This window comes from Cydia fagiglandana, chromosome Z, assembly GCF_963556715.1.
Source record: "Cydia fagiglandana chromosome Z, ilCydFagi1.1, whole genome shotgun sequence".
Taxonomy (NCBI): Eukaryota; Metazoa; Arthropoda; class Insecta; order Lepidoptera; family Tortricidae; genus Cydia; species Cydia fagiglandana.
Window position 1 is genome coordinate 33410666 of NC_085959.1, and position 27117 is coordinate 33437782.

The 27117-nt window shown below is 36.6% G+C and overlaps 1 protein-coding gene across 1 annotated transcript in view; it reads left to right on the forward strand.

The window, feature by feature from the left end:
- The first annotated feature begins 563 nt into the window (after positions 1–563).
- LOC134678543 (protein sickie) overlaps positions 564–27117 on the forward strand; it is a 199335-nt gene continuing 172781 nt past the window's right edge. Inside the window, exon 1 of the mRNA XM_063537127.1 lies at positions 564–1928. Within this exon, the coding sequence (XP_063393197.1) occupies positions 579–1928 (1350 nt within the window). The 5' untranslated portion in view covers positions 564–578. The remainder of the gene's footprint in view (positions 1929–27117) is intronic.

The following is a 27117-nucleotide window of genomic DNA, read 5'->3' on the forward strand; positions in this document are numbered from 1 at the left end:
TCACTTTTAACCACTTTTAACGAACTGAACATTGTCATTAATATTAAGTCGAAGTTCAACTACCTTGAAAATGTTACATGGAAATGTGACCCTGTAGTATTGGGCCAGCGATATGTTGTTATTTGTTACTTATGTCGATCGTTCACAACGACACAACGGTAACTTTAAATGTGAAAATGTGCCATTAAAGTAGTTAACGTTCGTTTATCGCGGGGCATCATCCAGTGCGAGTAAATAACGGTTCCATTAGTGGAAGTAACTAAATGTATCGACGGTCCCAGCGGTGGCCGAGTGGCGAGTTAGTAATTAGATAACAATCGAGCTCGGCTACAATACATGCTCGCGTTTGATTCCGCCGGTAGCTAACTTCGTTGGGTCTGCTATGTCCTATAAAAACATCACATGACACTGCAAACATTTTTTATAATATCTGCGATATAAGTACGATGTTCCATAACCTTCTACATATTGGACATACAATTTAAGTGTAGTTAATAATATAATAATACATACTTACATATCAGTTGACTATGATTTGTATAGTGTGAAATAGGTAATTATAATGTGATTTGACAATAATGACTAGTCCTAGGCGACCTAAAAAGAGTGGTGCCCAGTGTTCAATATCGAGCTTAGATTGGGATTCGTCTTCAACTGACACAGGCACCGTCAAAAGGAGGTCGTCGTGCCCGGAAAGTTCGCGAAGGGGCCCTGTGCGCACCCGTGACCCCATCCTTGAGGTGGAGACTCCTTTGGACTCCGGAAGTGGCTCGGCCCGCAGCATCGCCGGCAGCGACGCCTCTGACCAGCTCCTACACGTCGAAGAAAGAATATCGTGCATCATCAATGAAAACAGATCATCCAAGAGTAATTCCGAATCCTCTGACATAGATATAGTTATCGACAGTATTCTCTCCAATCCAAGTGAAAATGACTTATTTACAATTACTCAAAATGAACCGTTCATGTGTGATCGAAGCAAAACTTTTATTAAGGTACAAGAATCCTTGCCTACTAAAGAAGCAGGCGCGGCGACTACTGTTGAATCAGTTCATGTTGATAAGAAAAATCGAGAGAAAAAGCTCAGAACTCCAGCACCAATTAGAAAACTAAAGTCATTAGACGTTGTCAAAAATACCTCCAAACCGCCCAAGGAGGCTCTCAAAGCTGATCAAAAATGTAGTGTTTTACCTATCTATAAAAGTACTCTACAAAATCCTGAACTCGATTTAAGCCCTAACAGTACAAAAAAGAAAGTTGTTTCTAGATTAAAATTGCCTTTTTCGCCGGCGAGAGCTATGGAGAAACCAAAAATAAACTTCTTCCAAAATAAAGGAAATCTACAAGAGAAATCGTCTCCGCTGTTGTCATCCCCTGTACGAAGAACCATATCCAATGAATACGTTCGTTTAAAGTTTACAAACGACACAGTGGTGAGGCGAACTATAGACGGGAAATCGGTTCCAAAAATCACTCCTAAAATACAATCTATCATACCCGAAAGCCCAGTCGATAGCGATGATCCTTTTCTAAATCTGAGTCCAAATAAGAAATATACTGTGACTGTAAATAATAGAGTGAGATGCGATAAGGATAACTACGTAATATTCGATCCAACCACTGGATTTAAACCAGAAGAGCATTCCAAGTCACGTATTCCTGTAAAGTCTCCTACCGGTGAAAAGTCCCGAATACCGCTCAGGTCACCATCGGGTGAAGGGCGGGTGGTTGCTCGCAAATCAGTGAACATTAGTGATAGCGATAGTGGCATCCTGTCTCCCAATTCGCCAGTGGAGACCAGTGACGAAACGCCGGCACACTACGCGAACGCAGCAGCTTTCAGCGAGACAGCCAAGCGATGCGCAGCGGATCTTGACATCAAGATATTGGACCCCGGACTCGCCAAGAAAGCTGTCGAACAAATTAAGGTGAGTAATGTATTTTAGTTGGGTAAACAAATTAAAACTGCCAACTCTAAAGGCGAGTCGAGAAATATCATTGCTTCTCTTTTTGCCGATAATTTAGCTGCCGTTCGCGAGCGTAATTTTTCATGTCACCATGCTACGACGCCCGCTCTGTTACCCGTTGAGTATAATACAGTATGTGTCAGAACGAAAGGCAAAGAAAGATACCCAATAATGTTTAGGTCATACTGAGCAACCTTTACTATGGGACCAACCTCAAAATGCGGAAAAAAAATTGACTATCCCATAGAAAATTTCAACATCAGACCAGCAAAATGTATGAAACTTCCAATTTTTTTCCGCGTTTTCGAGGTTGGTCCCATAGTAAAAGTTGCTCAGTATGACCTAAACATAAATGGATCTCTTTCTTGGCCTTTCGTTCTGATACATACTGCATATATATTATACATAATAATTATGTATATACCTCTTTTTGCGAGATTTGCACTTCATAAAAACTGCGGGGTCCTTTCCACTGCGTAGTACAGTCCGATTTATTTTATTGAATTTTGTGTTAAGGGGCTCCCCACGCCAATGACCTTCGATCTGAATCCCTTAGTTTTCTAATGTTTTTTGTAGCTTATCATATTAATAGCAACGGCTTTAAGCAATATAGTATCCCATATTTACTTTAAAGTTCATTGTCTTCGAGATATTTGGCAACAAAGTTGAACAATTTTAGGCTAAAAAACTGGTTTTCTGGCCATAACTTTTGTGTTAATTAGTTTAAAATTAAAACCTTGGACACAATTTTTGAGACTTCAAAGACGAACCGAAATATGTAGATTTCGTACATGTAAGATCCTTCACTGCAAACTACTTAGATACGAAAAAAGTGCTCTTTTAGACAATGTTTAAAAAATTCATAAAAAAATAAGTATTCATTTTTTTCAAAATCCGGTGGACAAAACCGGAGATAAAAGATTGAAGAACCGATAACCGTTTGTCTTATAATTCTATCTGTAGTGCAAAAAAAGAAGATACGATTCAAAACTTGTCAAAAATCGATGAAAACCTCGGGTAGCTCCTTAAAAATCAGGTAGATAGACAATTCGTATAAGGTATTGAAAGAATAAAGTGTGGAATGCCACTTTAACCGGCATACTCATATCATATCTTCATATATTGACTCTGCCAACTTAATTACGTTTAGTGTTGTGGAGTATTAAAAAAATAAATGTTATTTAACGAAATACCAAAAAATAATAGAGCCTATATAGTGCCACCTCTCAGATGATAGTAGGTAGGGGTTATATTTATAAATAGGAAGTGTTAGTGTTTTTATTCAACGACCGGCAGCGTGCTTGTGACACCCCTGGAATTACAACTATTACAAGCGTCGGTGCGCCACGCTTCCCATGAAACATTCCTTTTTTTATTTGCACTCTTAGTACTAAATAACTTTTTGACACATAATTCATACTATTTTATACAATCAAAAAATGTTAGTATGCAAGGCAAGAAAATATTTAGACTAGACAACGCCATCTGTTGTTGAGCGGAACAAACTGAAAACACTTTCGCGGGTGAAAAGGTGCAGTTACTCAGACGTTCAGCTATTCATCGTAAGATGGCGCACTTGTAGCATTGCTACATTGTCGTGTTATAATATTAAAATTAATATACCGATATAATACAACTATAAGCACATTATACAGAAGCAATCGTGCAGTTATTTTCGAATAGGCTCATTAAGTAAAAATAATTGCTCAGTTCAAGTTCACATTAAAACCTATAGGTGAATCACTAGGTGCGTGTGTAAGTAATTAAAGCTCTGTAAAGCTCTAAAGCTCTATTGTATAACAGAGCTTTGTCATCTAGGTATTATAGATTTTAGTACCTATGTGTCCGCTAGTAAAATAGCCCAAAACCAATGCGCCAAATATTAAGAAAAAAAATACAGAATATAGTTGGTAGGTCCAGTCGTAATTCGATTCTAAGGAAAAAAATAAACTTTGTAAAAAAAGTGTGATCACAAAACCCTTGGGGCGCTTCTCAGACTTGCACTTGGCCGGTGTTTTTAGAATAATAATGAATAATTAGAACAATCAGCTTAATTTCGTAATAATTAGTAGGTAATAATATAAATATATATATATATATATATTTAACCTTTTTCAACTAAAAATAAATCTCTACATTTCAGGTAGAAAACGACTTATAGAGGCTTATCTCTCTTTATAGGCTGTTAGAGAATGGTAGATACTTTTGACGCATAGTCGTATCCGTTACTTTTGATGCTCACTATTCAGTGCAAATAGCACTCAAAATAAACACAAAGCGTCTAAATGTCGCCAACCAATAAATACGAGTACCTACCTACCTAGAGGCGTCAGGTCAGGATGCGTTCGTGCTCTTATTTGTAATTTAATGTGCAATCGCTAGTCGATCCAAGTCGGGGGCCTGATTACAAGTGCGACGTGGACGGAATGTCATTGCAGGACCTAACCGACGGGACGTCCTACCAAGAGCTGGCGGCTTAGCAAGTAATTTCATTCTATTTTCACTGAATACTCAGTTATCAGAAATATGGTATCGTCTTGGGTCGTCCCATTCGTTTTTCGTCAAGTTCTTAAATTAGTCCTATTCTGCTTTCGTCACGCATTCTACATTGAAAGCCACCGACGATTGTGACGAATGTAGAATGAGTGACGAAAGCAGAATAGGACTAATTTAAGAACTTGACGAAAAATGAATGGGACGACACAAAACGATACCGCAAATATGAGATTCTCAGTTGATGTTATGCCGACTCAGCAGTAATATTCATGTTGTATAATATATGTAATATTTACTTAATGGTGCTTTATTGCCCATTCTACGTGAAGGAAAACATCGTGATGAAACCGGACTAATCCCGATAAGGCCTAGTTTACCCTCTCTCTGGGTTGGAAGTTCAGATGGCAGTCGCTTTCGTAAAAATACGGAACCCTAACTAGTGCCTACACCAATTCTTGGGATTAGATGTCAAGCGGACCCAAGCTCCCATGAGCCGTGGCAAAAATGCCGAGAAATCGCGAGGAAAAAAAAAATTGCCCATTCTACGTGAAAATTCGTGTCGGAAATCTTCCTAAAAAGATTGGAAAACGAAATGAAGTTCCACTGACCAAATTCGGTGTTACTTTTCTAAGGTACTATGAAGAAATTATAAAGCTATAATCCAAAATTCAAATATAATTCTGATATTAGTGTACATTCTAAAAGGCCTGTAAATACCGCAGACATTCCACGATGGCCCCCTAGACGCGGAAATGTAAGCAGACGAACATTTATCAGTAAATTTGCAAGAATTGTTCCGGATTTGTTTCGGGGTATCTGGGTACGTACTAACGAGCGCTCTGGGGCGCCGCGGGCACTAACTGCTGGTATAGTAAATGTACCATGGATCTAGAAAGAATGGATGTTACGTTACTCGGCGCAACAACTTGCGTTGGCATATTATTGGTAAACAATTCGGGCTCTTATTGAATATAGGTTATAGGTTCTCGCGGGCTTGGTTTCCGCAACTCGACGTCATATTATTGCGCCTATTTTGCGTGGTGGGTTGGCGGCACTATTCTTGCCAACCCAACTCTACCAAGAAGCCTAGCAGACCCTTGACGTCGCCGACGACTTCTGGGAGAGACCCCGGTGAGCCGAGGTGTTGTGCCCGGTATTCTGCCACCCCTGGGCATTCGAGAATGACGTGGGCGGCTGTCTCCTCTACCTACATGCATGCTCTGCAGAGGGGGCTATCTGTTATACGTAGGGTTAAAAGGTGCTTGTTAAATGAGGCGTGCATGGCCAGTCATGGCCCCAGCTATAAGCCGGAGCTGTGGTCTCTTCAGCTGTCGCAGCCTCCGCGATAGTCTGATTGAATATATTAAGAGCCGTTTTAATATACCGATTTAACAGTTAAGTCTCATGGAACTTCTGTTATTAAAATTCGGACGCAATGTACTTAAGTTGGCTCACTCACCGTGGTGGTAATGTGAGCGTAATGAGCATATCAATATCTAGCAGATCACGTTTTAATTGAAGTTCTGTTACATTTATTACCATTACAGTTTTTAAACCTAGTTTTCTTTTGCTTGACACTTTTCAGTCGCCGTTGTTATTAAGATACCGCCTTTTATAACTATAATGATACGATTTAGCAAGGTGGGTAAAGCCAATATTTACATAGCCAAAACTGAACATTCCGTACAAGAGATATAAAAAATCTGTAGAATTATTTTACTATTCTACTTTTAAAACGAAACTCTTCCACCTGAAAGCTGCGTTGTCTATTATCTATCTGCAAACACTTCAGTCTCGGAGGGCCCTTAGAGTAAGCGGCTGAGCGCCACGCATCCTACGTTTACCTCTTCAAATGTTTTAGCACTTCATTTTCAGAACGAAAGCGATGAATGCTGTAGTTTTTAACCGACTTCCAAATCTCAAAGAAGGAGGTTATCAATTCGGTTGTATGTTTTTTTTTATTTATTTTTTTATTTTTTTATTTTTATGTTTGTTACTCCATATCTCCGTCATTACTGGATCGATTTTGAAAATTCTTTTTTTGATTGAATGTATATGCATACAGATTGGTCCCGTTTTTGTCAAAACCCAGTTCTGATGATGGGATCCATGAGGAATCGAGGGAACTCCTCAAATCTTAAAGGCATACATATAGTGATTTTTGGGTTTTTATCAACAAATCAAGCATATACACCCAAAAAAGTGACATTTGATGAAGTGGAACTGCTGATGATGATCAGAACGGAACTCTTTAACGAGGCATAGTTCACGGTTGGCGATTTGTCCTCTTCGTTATGTTTGTTAAGCAAGTTAAGTTTTTAAGCCACATTTTGGTCAAGCTCGAGTTCTGATGATGGGATCCATGAGGAATCATGGGAACTCCTCAAATCTTAAAGGCATGCGTATAGAGACTTTTGTATTTACATCAGAAAATCAAGCATTTTCATTAAAAACTGTTGCATTTGATGAAGTGGAACTGCTGATGATGATCAGAACAGAACTCTTCAACGACGCATAGTTCACGGTTGGCGATTTGTCCTCTTCGTTATGTTTGTTAAGCAAGTTAAGTTTTTAAGCCACATTTTTGTCAAGCTCGAGTTCTGATGATGGGATCCATGAGGAATCAAGGGAACTCCTCAAATCTTAAAGGCATGCGTATAGAGATTTTTGTATTTACATCAGAAAATCAAGCATTTTCATTAAAAACTGTTGCATTTGATGAAGTGGAACTGCTGATGATGATCAGAACAGAACTCTTAAACGACGCATAGTTCACGTTTGGCGATTTTTCCTTTTAGTTATGTTCGTTAAGCAAGTTAAGTTTTTAAGCCACATTTTTGTCAAGCTCGAGTTCTGATGATGGGATCCATAAGGAATCGAGGGAACTCCTCAAATATTAAAGGCATACGTATAGATTTTTTTGTATTTTCATCATAAAATCAAGCATTTACATTAAAAACTGTCGCATTTGATGAAGTGGAACTGCTGATGATGACCAGAACAGAACTCTTCAATGACGCATGGTACACGTTTGGTGATTACGAATTTCGATTTTGACTTGGACTGGGACCCGGACTCGGACTCATACCCGGATCCGGTTCGGACCCGGACTTGGACTCGGATCCGGATTCGGACCCGGACTCGGAACCGGACTCGGACCCGGACTCGGATCCGGACTCGGACCCGGTCTCGGACCCGGACACGGACCCGGACTCGGACCCGGACTCGGACCCGGACCTTGACCCAGAAAACCACTATTGGTACCTTAACTAAATAAACAACTATGATTACCTACCATAAAATTAATGTAGGTATAAAGTACGATGATGCCAATCTTACTAGCCCCTCCCGCTTAAACCCCCGTACACCGCACGGCATGCGCCATTAAGTGGATTAGGTTAGGTTTGAACTGCGATCCTCACAGAACCGAACAAGGATTAGGTTAGGTTAGAACTGCGAGCCTTACAGAAACGAAATGCTACTTGAAAAGTGGGTTTGATTAGGTTCGAACTGCGATCCGCACAGAACCGAACTGCTATCTGAGGAGTGGGTTAGGTTAGGCTAGAACTACGACCCTCATAGCTCCTCTTCACGATGGGCCAACGCCGGCCACTCCAAGGGATGCATTTATGCGTTAGAGGGAGCAAGTGATATTGCTATCTCATTCTACCGCATGGCTGCGTCCCTTGGAGTGGCCGGCGTTGGCCCATCCTGTAGAGGAGCCATTATACAGAAGCGAAATGCTAGTAGAAAAGTGGGTGGTTTTACCTCGTTTTCTACATAGTGTACGAGTACCATCTACAATAATCTTTAATCGGCCCCCATGGAAGTCGGTTTTTTTTTCTTAAAAATTATATATGGGAAATTTGCCCTCTATTTAACTGTAGTAAATCCTATTTTATTGTAGTAAATGGTAATTGTTAGTAATCGTTTTCCATAAATAGTAACAATATCTTTCTGTAGATAAAATAATCATGATTCATAAGAAATCATCTTATAAAAGGTAAGTAACTTTTACACGGTGCGTGAACTTGCATGTAATATTCGATAATACATTGCTAAATACAGAGTACAATTAATTCAGTCGATCGACCAAATAAGGTAAGTACCCCTATTAACGAGGGGGTTAAGCAACTTTTACAAAGACAGCCAAAAATGAAGCATAAGCTGGCTCTGTATGAACAAAGACATATTTTTTTATGATAGTTTGTACATCGAAATTTATATTTCATTCGTTTATGGACGTGTTTTGGCCAATTATATAGAAAAAAATAATTATTAAACCTAAAACGTCGAAATCGCCTATTACCGTGGTAATTGATCATTGCTACCCAAATACCGCGGATAAGTGTTCCTTTTTACGAGGGTATATTAAACCCGTCGCATTTTTAGTTCCTTCTTTATATATCTACTTTTATTTATTTGACAATAGTAGTTAAATAAATAGTAGGTATTATATTTAATCAGATTTCCGATCATATGATACAATGAATATTTTTTTTTTGTTTTTCAATAAGGAAAAATAAGAGGATTTGTAGTAAAACATAATAATTATGAATGTGAATTCCTTTGAGTCTACTTACACCTACTAACTACACCTTATAGTATGTTTTTTTAGCATTAGAAATAAGGTAAACAATCTTGATCTGTCTTTTAACCCTTAAATTGGCAAGAGTAAAAATTTGTAAAAACAAGTGATATAGTAGCATACCTTTATTTAATACCGTCTGGGGGTCTACAGAAAAATGTTTGAAAAAATCCAGTATTATCGGTTTTTCAGAAAATCTATGTACATCACCATGCACGTTGCCAATTTTATAACAAGAAAAGTAACATTGTTCTATGTACACGCTGGTTACCGCTGCCAAGAAGCCAGTAAAATATTATATAAAAATTAATGTAAATTATTATGAAAAAACATAATTTAGTGTGAAATTGTTAAAAGCAATTTAGTGTTTTTGTTTCTCCGACAATTAAACAAAGGAACATGTTGCATTTGACGCTATAAAATTTTGTCTATCCCTGTAGTAGTGTACATTTTACGGTCCACTCTCAGGAAAATGCCCCATGTTGTTAAACCAAAGACTGTCTGTAACTCTAGGACGCTATTTCAGAGCCTTTTGTATTTTTTTTCTTATGGCACAGTTTCTCAACTTTCATTTCATCGGTTACCAATCTTCGTCGCTTTACAATGTCCTTCGAATAGTTAGCTCAATCCGGAAGTTCTAAAAGTAACCTAAAGCAGTATCTAATTCTGTTTTTTTTTCAGGCTGGTACATTTCACGTGTTTATATGAACCTCTTGTTGCCCTAGTATGTAGTTAATGGCGATGAGTGTTGAAGTGTAGTGTAGGCAAAGCACCATAAATAACTGTAGATGGAGATTACAGAACTCTAATACGCTCGAAAGAGAATCAACGTGCTTTCGGAATTAAATCGTGCTTGATTATATTTATCGACATCATCCTCGTCCGACAAGCTGTCTAGCAAATTTAATCGCTCCAAAGAAGAATTTATAGAAGGTGGATCAGGGCTATCGTCAGAATAGTATTGTTTGAATGCGCGTTGGTTCCTCATCGGAATCTGATTCATAATCGGAACATACATTTTTTACGTGAATTAAAGCTAAAATCTTATGCGATCTACATAGTATTAAATACTACAGACAAAGAAAGGAAACCATTCTGTTTAAAAATATTTTAAATAAACAAGGACACGTAAAATCGATAGATTAAAAACAAAAGTTAAGTACAGATAGGTTGGCAACGTACACGGTGGTTACCGTAGTTGAATGTAAGTACATCTTTACAAACTTGTCAACGGTAACCGTGGTGTACATTCCAATTTACCAGTGATTATCTTTATTATTATGCCTTATGCACACAAAATGACCAATTATTCATATACTTTACCACTTTCTTATGAAACACAAAACATAATAATCATAACTTGCCTACAGAAAAGTTGTTAAAATTTAATAAAACTTATTAGAGGTACTGGCGAGCGTCGCCGCTTCGAACAGATTTTTTGATAGCGACGTTAATTTTAATTTTATGCCATATCACATATTTAATTACTATTGATAACATCATTATTAAGTAGTTTCTGTTAATAAAAGCTTAGGAAATTAGATATGTTTACGACAGGAATTTTTACTAACTAACGTACACTGTGATGCACAATGCCAATTTAAGGGTTAATTGAAAAACACATTTTAAAAATAAGTTACGGCAAATATGTAACAATTATGAATCTAATACAATCATTTATATTCTTCTGCTTTCATAAGTAATAGTTTTTGATTTTTAAAAAGTGTTTTTCAATTAAAAGACATGTCAAGATCGCTTACCTTTTGCAAGTTCTTTCTAATGCTAAAAAAACGAACTATAGGTAATAATATATATGTGGTCGTATCAAAAATATATGCTGTATACAAGTATCTACATAAAATAAATAAAGTTGACATCTTACACAGATCGACATAGCCCCAAACTATGCAAAGCTTCTACTATGGATACTAGGCGACGATATACATACTTATATAGATAAATACAAATTTATAATATATAAATAATAATTCAGCCTATACAATACGTCCCACTGCTGGGCATACTTATATACCTACATAGAAAACACCCATGACTTAGGAACAAATATATGTGTTCATCACACAAATAAATGCCCATCAACATTAAATTGATCCAATGATACGTGAAATCAAATATTAAAATAAATTAATATTGGATGTACTTACTGCATCTTTTATTAATAACACAGTCATAATCCAAACATAATTTTAAATTAATTAAAAACTAAACTTAAATATGTATAAAATAAACAACCTACTGAAACCCGTACCGGGCTGCCCTCGACGCAAAGGTGCCCATCACGCTCGCTGCGTTGCCGCGTTGGATTGCGATTGTATGTTGGTGTATTATATGTTCTAATTAAAATAATACAATAGGTTTTATAATAATTATATTATGAACTTATTTATTTCCTACCAAAGTTGTAGGTGGGTCGGTATTGGGTTCCCATATATCATATTACCGAGTGATGTCTTTTGTAACCATCGCTAAACGGTTTAATTCACATTTTTGTAAAACCCATTTACGAGTAATAAAAATAAATAACGATTGCGTATATTTTGAACACAATCAAAATGGAAGATAATAATTATTACGAAACATTGTTTAAAACAGACTTGTCAGCCATGCTTTTGTTTTTATATCAATATTTAAGCAAGATTCTCATATAATGGTTTCTAAGGAAACCTCCAGTTAAGTGCTTAAATCTGTAGTCAAAATTAAGAGTTCATGAATAGATTTCATACCACGTTAATAGCTCTCTAGCTTTATAGATGGTTAAATATTTCAATAACATCAAGAGTTACGGAAATATGTATTTACATATGAATATATAACCCTTCGAACTTAAAATACTGTTTCCGCTATTACCGAGGTATACCTCGAAATTAGGAACCACACCAAAAAATGGAACCCAACACCGAGGTTTTTAATTTCCTGTTTTTTACTATTGGTAAGCAAATATTTACAGATTGAGGATTTGGGAACCATAAATATCATTGTTAAGAATTGATATAAAGTCTTAGTATTTCTGTAATATTCACCATTACTATGAAAATCACTAAATAAAATACGCGTTTGCTTTCTTGAGGTGTTGCGCGTTAGTATGGAGTATTCAAATCCTGCGCCCCCGATGAGTTAGTTTACGGTTTTCGAATTGTTTACTTTGTGTTTCTTTAATAGTGTTATACTTATTCGACATTCAATATAGAAAGCTATATTTGTATGTACTTCAATTTTTAAGAAGTCACTAGGCTTTCTTATAAAACGCCTTTTTGTACATACCGCGGTAATCAGTGCCGATTTTAATGGGCTCGTTAATAGGGGTACTTACCTTACCGCAATGTAAATTGCATGCAAGTTCTTGTTCCTTCTAAATGGGGCGTTACTTGCAACTGTATTTAAATTAATTCGTAGGTACCTTAATTATTTCTAAAATGTACCTACTGTAAGCATTTTCATAAAATAATATGAAATTTATATTATAGTATTTTTTGTGTCTATTTATAGAGTATAGGTGTCGTCAGACAGCTAACCGATGCAGCCCGTCGGACCATTTGCGAAGAGTGGCTTTGAAGTGAAATCAAAGAGAGCCCGCGGGCGGTGCGTGGGGACCGTAACCTAATTACCGCCCGCAGACCTGCGCACGAGACGCGCATACTAACCCCCGCGTACTCACCAGCCGTCTGAAAGTTTCCAAATTTGGGAAATGTTCACATGGAATAATTTCGGAATTTCATAATGTTCATAATTTCCATAAAAAGGAGACCATTTTCTATGACTATTAACCACTTAATATAAATGACAAAATATAATTTTGTACGTAGTTTTCAAATCTGCTCCAACATTAAAGTACATACCTACGAAATAATACTATCTGTTCAGTTGTCTGTGGGATTACGTGAAGAGTCGGCTTCCGGCCGAATTCTGTCTAAAGTTCTAAAGAACCTATTTCTGGGCGGCGCGGCGCCGAGGTACCTATCATTCGCGTTTACATGTATCTCCGCCTACATATCTCACTATTGGGGTACGTAGACCCGTCAGGTAGGCCATTACTCAGAAAAACTGGCACCGGTACAAATTATGCAGTAGCGATTGAAATATGAGCGATATGGTTCCTTTGGTAAAAAACTGTCTCTATTTGCCGTAAGCAAACGGTAAGAACGGAAGTGCGGGTTCATATATCAGTCGCGAGGCCCGTAAATATCTTTAAGCTCGTGCCCGGATCACTCGCGGAGAATATATCGAATGATTATTTCACCCAACTCATGTGACTGCCCTCCGATGGTTTTAAATTGAAACTTACTTTTGTACACACGAAGGTATCTTTTACAATAATTCGACTTGGTGCAGTACGAGCTAGAGAGTGTGGCTAGTCGATATCTCTTCTTAGTTTAATAAAGCATGAGTCGGCGCAACCTCCGCCCCTCGACTCTCCGCAAATACGCAAAGTAAAGTGATGCATTATTAAATACCACCCTTCAGGTGCCCTCTTGTGCGTGAGGTCTTAGCTTTATACATATACTGAACTAACCAAAGAATGGCACTGAAAAGCTAAAAAAACTGGTAAGCTGTAAAAGTTTACAAAAAGTATTGGCTACGTTCTGATGCTTTTGTACCTAAATATAAAGTTATCTCTACAAATAGCGTTAAAACTATCTGTCACCTTCGTATACTTTAACTTTAACATATAAAAACTTTGTAAAGCTATTATATCGCAGTCTTATCTAACTGTATTACACACTGTCACAGTCATTGGTTTTTATATAAATTCGCAGAGTGATGTGCCTTACAATAACGTCCTAAAGTGTCATTCTATGGAACTTGCTAACCATGTAAACAAAAGTCACTAGTAAATTGACATTCAGAGACAATTTTAATATGGCAGTTTGTTTACATAGTTAGAAAGTGCCATAGAATGACACTTTACCATCCGTTGGTGGGGTGCCGACGATAGCGTTGATTAGGTTACCCTACGATTTGGTCGGTTCTGTATGTCGCTGAGAACATGTGATAATATGAATGATATACGAAATATAAGACCATAAGTATTGTTAAATCTCGACGGTAATTAACCTCACTAAATTAAATTAGTTTACTTTAAAAACTTAACAGCTCACATAAAGGACAATAAAATATCCGTATCCTGTCGGAGATATATTCCGGTTGTTAGGATTACGAGTCGTAAATTATCTTCTTTCGGGCTGAGTTATTGCTGGCCCGGCCGACAGACCGTTGTTTTACGCCTTTAATGGTGACATTATAATTTTAGTTTGCTTTTCTAAATTATAAAATGCCTATTTTTACTTTAGGATATATGGAATAATTATGGTGAAATGCACAACTATATTCCAAACACTTTTCTCCTTCTTCTTCTGACAAAAAATAACTGTTGCTTAAAACAAATATTAACTATTGATAGGCATACAGGTAATGTTTGTTAGGTAGTTGGGAGTTTTCAGTAAATTACCCAATTAGCGTGAGTAGGTATTTAAGAAAAGTTAATCGGTGTCAGTTTGTGTTTATGGGAATCAACTATGTATTTTCCTTTTTTACCCGACTACGGCAACGCAAAAGGAGGGTTATTTATCGCTTCTAGTTAATGAAATGAACACCAAACCAAGTTTTTATTAAGTTTAATGCAACTCTAAACAATACGCGCTAATTGGGTAGACTAGTTTCTGAAAACTCCCAGTTACTCTAATTTCAGGATACTTAGTTAATGAAATTTGATGACGATACAGTATGTGTACATAAATTGTTTTTCAAGTATCTATCAATTCATTTATTATGTGTATTATTCCCAGATTCGGGTATTCCCAATGTGAAATATTAATACAGATAATTCCTGATCTCGCCGTTATCCGGGATTATAAATTCCTGTATAAATACCGTCGTATTTATTCAAGCCATAGAAGATTATAAATCGGTATTGAGGCTCTATAAACGGTCTAAAGCGTATTTTCAATATTCATTTTACGACTTATTATCTTCTGCCATCAATTAGGTTTTTATTGCTTTTCACATAAGATACGTTTGTACGAATATGGTTTAATACTATGTGTGACTGTTATTTTTTGGCAACGAAGAAAAAATTATGCACTTAATCTTAACAATTGAATTACATATCTGCTGTTTTTACTGTTTGTCGAGTCCGTTTATAAAAGAAAAGAGCGTACTCTTAAAAGGCCGGCAACGCGCTTGCAACTCTTCTGGTGTTGCGGGTGTCCATGGGCGGCGGTAATCGCTTACCACCAGGTGATCCGTCTGCTCGTTTGCCTCCTATTTCATAAAAAAAAAAAAAGAAATAAGCTTTGTTGATTCACAAATTTTAGATAAAGCAATTGGCGGCAGATTGTCTCCTACCTAATCGCAATTTGAGGGTAAATCTGCTGCAACTGTAGCGAAAGCTGACACTGAAAAAGTAGAACACATTACAGTAATTCATTATTCGTAGCGCAGGCAATACGAGGGTGCTTCAGAAACCCCCAAAGGATTGTTTCAGTTTGCGCTCACGAGATTGCTGCATGATTTCACAGTTAGGTACGTCACTTTTCTTCCTTCATTTTCGCAATCTTGGCATAAAGTACCTACATAAATACTTTAGTGTCAATGTGAACGCTATATTGTAGTTTTTGAAAATGTTAATGCGTATAGCTGTATGTCTTCAATCGTTGGTTGGTTGTCATTATTGCTCTTCTATTTGGGTTTACTTATTCTAAACTCTATGTAACTAATTTAGATTGAACAAAATTGGGAATACACATGTGACGTTTTCGACCAAAAGGGTACTTATTGTCGGTTGTCAGTAAGGCGCTACTTCCAAATAGCTTCAATTTGAAATCAACCTTATCGACAACCGACAATGTGGTGTGCAGAATCGAACATTTGTCTATAAACCACTTTAACAGGCCGTGAGTAGTTTTCCTCAAAGATCTCGAGCTATTTTCTGTCATGTTAGTTTGATGCACTTCAGCCTGTGTTCATCGCTAACAACATCCGACGTGTGATTCCCGCCGCTCGTTTGACTGATTGGGCCATTTTTAGCCGTCGCCGGAGGAAGGGCCGGGCCTCCTCTCTTAGAATAGCGATCGCACTAATTATCGCCCCTGTCGTCCTTCCCTGCCGACGGGATCTAGATAAATTCAACTACGATTTATATGAAATTCTACGCTCTGCTGAATAATTACGGCGAGTATATTAGGCTCTGGTCTATGGTTTTTGAACTGAATATAAGTATCTCATCAATTTGATTGTTCTTTTTTAAAAAACTTCTTGTAATTATTGAAAAATGAAATGGATTGTTAATAATTCAGTAATACTAATTTTTATTCATTTTACCTGTCTCCAATTAACTTTGGTGACGATACAATATTACAGTAACACGCTGATCTGATTATGATAACATTTAGTTTAGGCTTGTTAATAGTAGATATTTTTTTAAAGAAAAACAGCATTTATCAAAATTTTATTATTAACATAATACAAATATGTATATTCAATTTTCTTGGTGTCCCTATTAAAATTTAAATTACGTGAAATAATTAGGTACAATTTTACCCGTATCTAAATACCAGAGCATGCCAACTTCTACGGACGAACCTACCTTCCATCATACCGTGGAAATAATGATATAAATATTTAAAACGTAGGTCTTGCCTGCAAATAATATAGATAAATGTTCAAATACAACGAGATATATATCTGCGAAAAGAAACATTGCAGATGTTAGGTTCTCGCCACACTTTGAGCTCCCACTTTGCCGAGGGACACTCGCCACGAATAGATGGTCCGTCGTTCTTCAGATTCGAATACGTGGATCTTCTGTGAGTTATTCAATTTGTGTTTGCGCGCGGATGTAGAGCTGCGGCGACAGGATGTGGCAGGAAGAGTCGAGTACATACTCGATAATCTGAAACGGCACTTAAATTTTTATTTCATTAACTGACAATTCTATGTTTTACATAACATTTTTTTTGTCTTTGTCACGAAAATGATTACCCGCAGTTTGAGACAATTAAATTTTTCTTTTAAATTGCAGCATAGCGCTACATTAAATTAAGTGAAAAGAAAATCAAACTCCTGTGTACGGGGGTGTAAAAACCATCGCCCACACTGTTAACTGTACATCGACCTTATGCCTTTTGTAATAAGGTCGACTGATGGGCAGTTAAGTGTTGCTGTTTAAACCAAACTTATCGTTATCATTTTATTCGAATTAATTTCAAAGATCTACGGAATCTCATCTTAATATGTTGATGCATGCATGATGCATTTGTAACCTTGATCAGAATCTCATCCGCTATGTTGTTGATTTGTGGATGATAGGATTTGAAAGCCAGATCCAGAGGCGCGTGTTCTCGCGTGTGCATCTGCATCCCCGCGGGAGCATGGCTGTGCCGCCAGGGCGGATCGATCCGCCCCAGTCGCGTGCCGGCCGCTCCACTGTACGAACGCCTGAAAGCCTCCGTGCCTTTAGGCGGGAACTCTATACGCGATCTATTTGTGAACCCGTTGCCAAGTTCAATACTACGTTTGTTTACTGTTTGACTGATTGTGCTTCGTAAGGCTGTTGGGACTTGTTGATATTACATTAGTGAGGTTGTTTTATGTCGGCAGCTGGTATCAAAAGATTTCAATGGCATTTTATTCATATTTTTGTTTTGTTTTTATAGACTTTGGGGCGATTAATTAGCCAACTAATTCGTCACATTGTATGTGTACTAAATATCTTTGAACTTCTTTGTTAACTTAGATTTCTACTACCTAACACTTTTTGTTAGAGCTTTTAGACATTGTTAGTTAGTAAGTAATTTTAAAATAGTATCAATTCGATTTGAAATTTAGATGAACAATACGAAAATAATGTACTTAACAACAAAGTATACAACTCTATGTTTGTTACGTACCTTCGTTTTACTAAAAACGGTTTTATGATCTTAAAAGCAAGAAAGTCGCTGCTTAATCTGTTTGGTTCAACCGGCCAGAAAGTATTATATTTGAAGTAGGTATATTCTGATTTTTTATAGCACTCGTAAAACGAACAGTATGTATGGTATCTAGAATGGTCCTGTATGTGTACCTACCGTGTGTTCATGTATATTAAATCATAGGAATGATGCTTTCGCGATAGTGATGATGGAAATCAGTAAGCAATTTACAAAGAAAGGAATTGTTTTACGCTATGATGTTGATGTCGCGCCATCATATTCATACTTATAACTTTATGCGTCTCTTCGTCTGCGTAGAAATAGTCTTTCATAGTAAATCCCACAACCATCGCCTTTCAATCAGCCACAATCATTGCTGGGATAAAAACTATCATATGATATTTCCCGGAACTCAAACTATCTCCATACCGAATTCATCAAAATCGGTTCAGTAGTTTAAGCGTGAAGAGGTAACCGACAGACAGGCAGAGTTACTTTTGCATTTATAATATTAGTAAGTATTAGTTAGATGCCTGTTTTGTACTAGTATTAGCCAACAATTTCAGTATAATTATATTCACATCTCAATTTGGCTGCTTGATTCCTGAATAAGAGTGTTTACTTATATATGTATGTGAATTTCTGATGAAATCTTATACATATTTTGAAATATTAAGGAATTCAAAATTGCTTAAGACATATGAGCACCATGCGTTTTCATAGTAATTGTAGCACAGTCTATATTATACTTAGGCCCACTTTCACCATCCCCCTAATCCGGAGTTAAACAGTTAAACCGTTATCTAGTGTCAAATTGTATGGGTACCTTAACCATGACAACTTCAGGTTTAACCGGTTAACCCGGGTTAGTGTAATGGTGCAAGCGGGCGTTACTAGCTATTGATTGTGCCATCCATACATCATAATGTCCTGCAAACGAACTTCCAATTTATTGATATACGTTATCTGACTGACCCCAAAACGAATTTGGATTCCCATTATAATTGTATTGTAAAGCATATGTCCCGTGCCAGGAAAGGCGCCTCCATCAGGGACCTGACAGAGGTGATTAGTCCCTCTCCTCCCCCCACCCCGCATCCCGTGCTTCCCTCTTCTACCACGTCAGTTGCCTTAATCCTTGATACGCACACGCAAGGCCCGCACACCATTTTGTTTATCAACTTAATTGTTAACGTTAGGTATTTCATTGGTTTTATTTCATTAACAGTTTACTGAATCATTGTACAGTTTTCCTCTAGAAGTCTAGATATTGATTTGTTGATATAATCGCTATTAGATATTTAGGAGATAACAAAATCTACTGTAAAATTTCCACGATTGAAAATATTTCATAGACATTGATCTAGGTCAACAAAATTTAAAGATCGTCTAAGTTAATATGAGTTTACAAGTACCTCTACTGACTACTTATTAGGCATTTTTATATCTTATAGTTGCTGCAAGCTGCCTCCTCTGAAAAAAATAATATAAAATTTGCCACAATTGACGCATTAATGGTGTTACAATCAATACGTCAAGTGTATTCGAGGGCACCGGCAGGCGTGCCAAAAAGCTCGCCACTTGATAGATCATTATGTTACCCCTTCCTCTTTTTTTTGATTTTAATTAATTGCATTTTGAACGTTGTTTTAATTATGAAAGTACTTTTCTGCAGAGTAGATATAGAACTATAAAGAGTAGAGGTAACTTTACCGTGACTTTACTTTTTCTGTGTTATACACCGTGTTTTTTTTGATTTCCGTTAATTTCAAGGGTGCATTCCTGAGCTTAAATCAAGTAACTTTCTCAAGACACCGATATTCTAATTAACTCCATTTCGGAGATAATCAATAATTTATTTGTTTCCTATAAGGCCTCTACAAGCGTGTACACTTGCCTTAGGGCCGGTTTACATATTGATTAGTGTTAAGAATGAGTTCATACATTTGCTACTAAACTTAAGTACGTATACAATCTCGGTCGACCGATGTTCGAAATGACATTGATATGTCACAGATTTCAATTGTTTGGTTGAGTTAAATGTAATGCCCGTGTTACAACAACGCTATATGCTACATTTAATTACTTTTTAACCTTATTTTTTTTTCAAAAAAAAACAAATTTTTTTTTAATATATTTGCCATTTCGTTCTTTTAAACGTACTTAACCATACCCCGAAGTTAACGGAATTCAATAAAAACACAGTGTATACAGTGTGGAAAGATAAGTCGGGCCCTGGAGGGAAACTACCTTAAAACCTTAAGCTGGCTCATTTTACTTAAAGGAGACATTCCTTTATTTTTAAAAAGAAACAACACTGCTATTACAGATTTTTCTTTTTTTTCTTTAATTTATCTTGTCTAAAAAAATCTTATAAGTACTAAATATTAGATTTTATGGATATTTTATACGACAGACGAGTGTAAGACCTAATGTTTCTTGGATAAATGTTATCATTAACATTAACTGTACCGGCAGTAGAATAAAACTCCAAGTGTTTATTTTTTGGAATTTTTAGTCGGTTCGAGTCCCGGGCGAGGCAAGCGAGTTTTAGAAAATATTTGAATGCAGTTATGTTTCCTTTTAAAAATAAAGGAATGTCTCCCTTAAGTAAAATGAGCCAGCTTAAGGATTTAAGGTAGTTTCCCTCCAGGGCCCGACTTATCTTTCCACACTGTATATATGATTTCCATAGTACCTAGCTACTAAATCGTTTTGACAGATCAAAAAAGAATCTGCTTTGACTAGTCAGTCAAATATTTAACTTTATTTACACGCAGCCTAGCAGCGTTTCAGCCTAAGCAACTTAGTTAACATAGACGCATATCAAATATGTCGCGTTACTAACCCGCGTTGCTCTGAGGTATAGACCTCGCGAACCCCTGTGAAAGAAATAAAAAAATCTAACTTGTCTACAAAATTGTATACCTATAAGGGAAACGCTCCGCTTGAGCTTTGCGCTCGCCAGAGTCGCCGGTTAATAAGTTAATAACAGAGACAAGAAGGAATACTAAAACTTAACTCAGGTGGATCATACATAAATATTGGGTCTCTATTATTTCCCAAATAGTTTTAAGTCATAATGTATTGTTTGTCCGAATTTTCGTTAGTCATAATTGTTTTTTCTCAAAAACGCGTAACTGTTCAGGATTGCCATAAAACAAACCTAACCTAACCTTTCTACAGAATAACCTTACGAAAATCCTGAAAAGTTAACGGTTTCAGTTTTATGACTAACGATAATATGACAATCAATACATTATGGCTTAAAACTTTATGGGAAACAAAGGGACCCCATAAATATTATATTACCTATCTCAAAGAAAATTTAATTACAAATCCCACTAAGCTACCCAGGTAATTGTATCTTTCCCGTGCAACTATTGTATTATAACTTTCATTAGCAGCAAGCTCACAGCGAGGGAATTCCTATTAAACGTAGATTTTATATAAATTATTATTAAGAATTTCAGTCGCTGTAAGTAGGAAGTCCTGTGTCGGTCGGAAACAGCACCATGCGGCGGAGCCCGCAGTTATTCCCACCGCGCGCTAAGTACACGCGAGCGAAAGACTCAGACCATCTAGTAATGGGAACAGCAAACTTTTTAAGACAACAACCAACACAGTAGAAATCATTTAGTTTGATTGAAGAATCTAAAATAAAACTAAAAGAGTTGAAGAGCTGCAACTGTATGTCCATAACTAGATGTTGATGTTGTTGATGATGATGATGATGTATAAGAAACAACTATTCGTAATTGAAGAGCACATTTATTTATATAGTGTTTTTAACTTCATTTGCGATAGAATATAGAAGCAGCTTACCAGACTAAAGGGATAAGACCTCGTTATTTTGTTGCAACTATTCCGTTTATTTCCTTACATTAGTTACGTCTTTTCTATAGTAACTTTGAAATTACGGCAGCAAATTGACGACGAGTAAAAATTATCGGTAGGGTGTCAACTCTTTCTTGTCTTTTGATACATTTGCAGTGCAAAAAAATGTAACTCCGGCCTTGGTCAGTAGAAGACAATTTTATTTTATGTTGATAAGGCTAAGGCGTATCTTGTCAAAATACATTGTATTAATAAAGTGAATTGATGGAACTAAATGATAACGGGAAATGAAATACATATAATACGACTGTAGATTAGTGTGTACCTATTTAAAATTGATCGCTCCAATGACCTTTGTGCCCAAGCGCGTGTGGAACTCTAATAGGCTTATCTGATTATCCTGCTGATGCTTGTAGCGTAATGGATCCCATATGTATTACTAGGAAACTCTAAGCCTCTCATGGAAATGTATATAATTATTAACCGTCTAGATAATTTTTATATTAAACCGAATAAGTTACACGTAAGCTTGCCTAATTCTGAAATATCTAATACAAAACTAACTCTATCTCTATTTAAGTCTATTTACGTGACTGCTGTTAATTAAAGTAATATCAATTTATCTCTACAGTTCAAGTATTATTTACTGACAGAAAATCATAACCCCAATCACTGTAAAATCACAGATTTTTTGTGTCTAAAATAATGTATGCCACCTAAAGTTAAATGTATGTTTATAAAACATATTTAGGTAAGACATATTTGGGTATTCACTAATTTTAATGAGGTCGTAATATAGGTACGTAATATGCTGACTCAAAAATATACCAATTAGCAATTTTCCCTTTTTGCCCGTCACGCGTGGTAACCACGAAACCACACACCTGGATCCTCACCGGAGTCCGGAGTTGAGGCTGTCTCCTGCCGTAATTTATATTCACACCGTACACGTTACTTACAACTTCTTCCTTAATATTTATTGGTAAAGGTACACCCCACGCGGGCTGGGAACTTAATTAAGACGTCGCCTCAAGAACCGAATTAAGTTTCACATAACCCTGGGGAAGGGCCGGGCGAGAATAACAGTCGTAACTGTCATAAGTTAATGTTGTAGCGGTGACACCTACTGCCGTGAGTTATCGTTCGGGTATTAGGTAAGTAGGATAATCGTGATTATATAGCCTCGTCAGCCTTGATATCCTAAAAACTTCAATCATAAGGGTCTAAATACAGAGTTTTGAGAAAACTATTAGAATAAAGGAAATTGCTGTTGATTTTCGGGTTTTATAATAACAAACCAGACTATATTTGATACTACAAGCCTTCTACGTAGCTGTATTTGACCGTCCGCAGCTTTGGACCGATTAACTAAATTTTCACGTCTGTTTTTAAAGGCAATCCTTTACAATATTAATCCACTGAAAAGCGCCCATAAATCTCTAATTGATCAAGCTTTAGAGACGTTCGGAGAGTTACATATTTTGGCAAAAATGTATGCAATGTATGCGTTTTACTTTTTGCTATTAAAAGATTTTAGGTTTTCGGACAATTTTAAATACGTTAGTATTTATATATTTGCTTATTTAGTGATGGGTAGGAATAGGAAGTTAATTCAAGAATAGAATCAATTTAAGTATCAAAATCCAAAAGCAGTTAAAACTATTTGTAAATCGTCATATATAATGCGAACGGTCAGAAGCAAGTTACGAAATATTAACAAGAGGGTTTTTATTTATATGTGTTCTAATTTTATTTATCAAAATAACATGTATACACAAATAGCTAGTTTCTTTATTTTTATGTCATCTTTAGATCTTTTAGATCTTTGTTTATTTTAATAAAAGTTCACATTACTTCAAGTTCGCCCAACTAAACTACTTTGGCCAACTAAATATTTCTATATCTGTGGTTCAACTGTTCATACCTACTGGGAAGTCATTAGTTATTGTAAATGAGGCGCGGAATTATACTTACAAGCACCTCTCGACAACCTGTCAAGTCAACGCATGTGCAAATGTTTAAGGCTTTCGCATGCGCGTCGGCGTATTACTTCAAATCAACGCGTGATTAAAATGCAAATTCGCGCCCACTGGCCGTTGCCGGGCAATTATATGATTATCAAGTACGAGGCAAGGGCGTAAAGCGCAACACCTTATCTAGGAGCGTAATGTGTGAGGCGGCTATCGGCTTGCATATCACACCTCGCGCCATTGGAAGACGTGTAATTATATAGCGTCAGTGTTAAAATCTGCTCAACACGTAAACGCACATCATAAATGTATTCAATGTTTTGTGGGAAACGAAGTACAAAGTCATATCCTATTTTTATGTCGTGCATTTATATTACATACCTATATCACAGGGCGGACACGCCATACATCGAAAATCATTTGCGTTTATATGTGTGCACGGCACGTCTGTACACGCGTCATTGTGTGAGTAAGTGGCTTAGGGCTGACTCGTGCGGCGCGCGGCGGGGAAGGCGAAGCCGAGGTTTGCCGAGGCCGGCCGAAGGACACGACGAGCGGCCCGCTGCGTTGCATAATTCGACCGAAATACGTAAAAAACCAAATATAGGTTTATGTTTAACAAAATATAGGTTTATGTTTTATTTCGCTCCAATTGTTGAATTGGCTTTGTCAGTTTATAGTCCTGCACGTACTTGGATTTTCAACACGCCATTATTAAATGTACCTTATTGTTGATGCCTTATTATTGATTATTTTATATAACATACTTACATAATTATTTCTTAAATTCTTAAAATTAAATTAAAAATCAAACGCGAATGTCCCGCGACCAACAAGTTCTTTTTTGTGAAAAGAGTGTTAAACTAAAAATAAAACATTTACGAGGAATATCTGTGTAGAAGGTCTAGTTACCTACTTAGTTACTTTAAATATTAAATGTTGGCTTAACATTCACAAATTCAACGAACGGGTTTTAATTCATATGATATTATTATTTTTACGCAAAAGTATAGCCTTATTTACTGATACATATTTCGTCTCTTTGGAAAACTATATTATTATTCATTTCTACAATAAGTAGGTATCCGTACATCGCACAATACACCGGCATTTTGAACGTTGCGTCATCGCGTCGCGGCGTCGCTAGCCGAACTGAGCGTACGTCAGGAGTCCGTCAGAACTCAGTCGCGGGGCGAGGTAATCCGAGTCGGGGCGGGGCGGTGCGTGTCCGTTCTGTATGATAATACTATTACTTATTCTGTGCCTATATAGTAAATAGTAATAATGTTACATAAGTAGTAGGGTTTAGGTGTAGAACATACATGTTCTTCCGTTTTAATTAATCAGTTAGCGCTTTATCCCCATACTCGAATAAAACTAATCTCTGTGTGCTAAGACTATCTAATGTCTTAAATCCCTTTGTTTTCCAAATATTTTCTATAAATTAGGTTTAAAAATAACTAAGTAGATTGTCAAGTTCGCGCGAGTCGCAGCATGCATGGGGTGCGCGCGCCGTCTATTTCTGAACGGGCATAGTAGTTGCTCCATTATTTCTATTCATTTTGTTCAGTGACATCTACCAAACGTAATAAGTATTCGTTAAACTAAATCGTCCGGAAAACTCGGATGCACGGCAAGAATGTTAAGCGTTTTCCAATTGTAAATATATTAGGTTTTCATGAACTCAGTCGTGCAGAAGGAAATATATAGAAAGCGGAGAAAACTGCAGCTGATGACTCTGGTGACGATAATAACAGGGGTTATAGGTTTCGTGTAAACTTAGTTTTTATTGTTAGCTTAAGAATTATACAAATGTAGAGCTCGTCGCTGTGTATTGGTTGGTACTATATTAGTACCACATTTACCTACTCGTGGAGACAGCAATGTAATTTATTAATAGAAATAGAATAGAAATAGAAATAATTTTATTCGTGAGCACAAACACAAAATAAAAACTTATACTGAACAGAGAAAACATAAAAAAGAGAGAGTGCCACGAAATGGTCTCACCTCAGCATGTTGCTCAGCATATTAAATTTTATATCATATTCAAGTTATTAACATTGTAATAACACATTGCCATCCCTCTGTTAATGTTGACTTCCTTTCATAGTATTTACGATAGCCCTTTTAGGTCATGCGCGCGGGTGTGTGCGTGTCACCGATCCTTCCTTCATGACAACGTTGTATTTTCCTTGGGGTTATTAACAATGGCTTAGGGCAGTGATAGAGGATACTGTGTGGAAAATGACGAAATATTTTGGTGTATTTACTTTGTCTTTTATTAGTACACTCAAAATTTATCATTACAGAAACGTAAGTTCATAAATAGTGTGTGGAGACAGTGAGTAGTAAATATTCAAGACCGTCAACCTCCATACATCACTGCATTCCTCGCCTGCCTTTATTCTATTATTCCATTTTAGCTTTATACGCATAAAGTGGTCGCTGTCAAATGCACAAAACTACAATTAAAGTATTTTAGGCATATTATTATTTATAATATCTAGACTTATAAATTTAAAAACCTTTTCTAATGACTCAGTTTTATTTATGCTTTAAATCTACTTTTGTGACTATAACTGCGGTCAGCCATATCCAACTGAACGTTTCGGAGTTATAAATAGTAGACGTGTGCCAGTTTTTATATGCAAATAATTATAATAAGTGTAAAAATAATATTTAATGACATCCACAATATTGACGATTCTCGCGGCGAGGTATGGGAGTTGTCAGTCTTCATTATTTACTAGACTCTATAAAAATACTGGTTTAGGTTTTGACCCGAATCGTTTATAAGTTTATATCATTATTATTCTGTAATGTAATGAAACTAATAATAAAAAATGTAGTAGGTAATTTTGCTTTACCCACGCCGGTAATTCTTCCCTACACTCTTTTAAGAAACTGTAATGTGATGTGATCGACCATTGCTATGGTGGCTACAATTCATATCAGAAAATATTTTTAAGCAATTACATTCCCATACTTGCCTTATTGGTATTGACGTCCGGGACAATAGTGCAGGGTCACGCGGGTCCGGCTTACGGCTCGCAGGCGATTGACCGCGCGCTGCGATACAGATAATCAGAGTCACGACTCGGCCAAACGGTATAGCGTATTCTGATGTATAATTTCATATCGCTCGCTTTGTAGCTACTCTTAGGTATGTTGTAAGTCGATGAAAATTACCGATATTTGTGAATGATACCTTTGTGCGATCATTTAATTGCTATAGAACTTTTGCATGCTGCATTTCTTCTCTATGAATTAACTTGTCGCTGAAATTAAAGCACTTGTCTGTAAAATAAAATAAGTAAAGTCGCTAATAT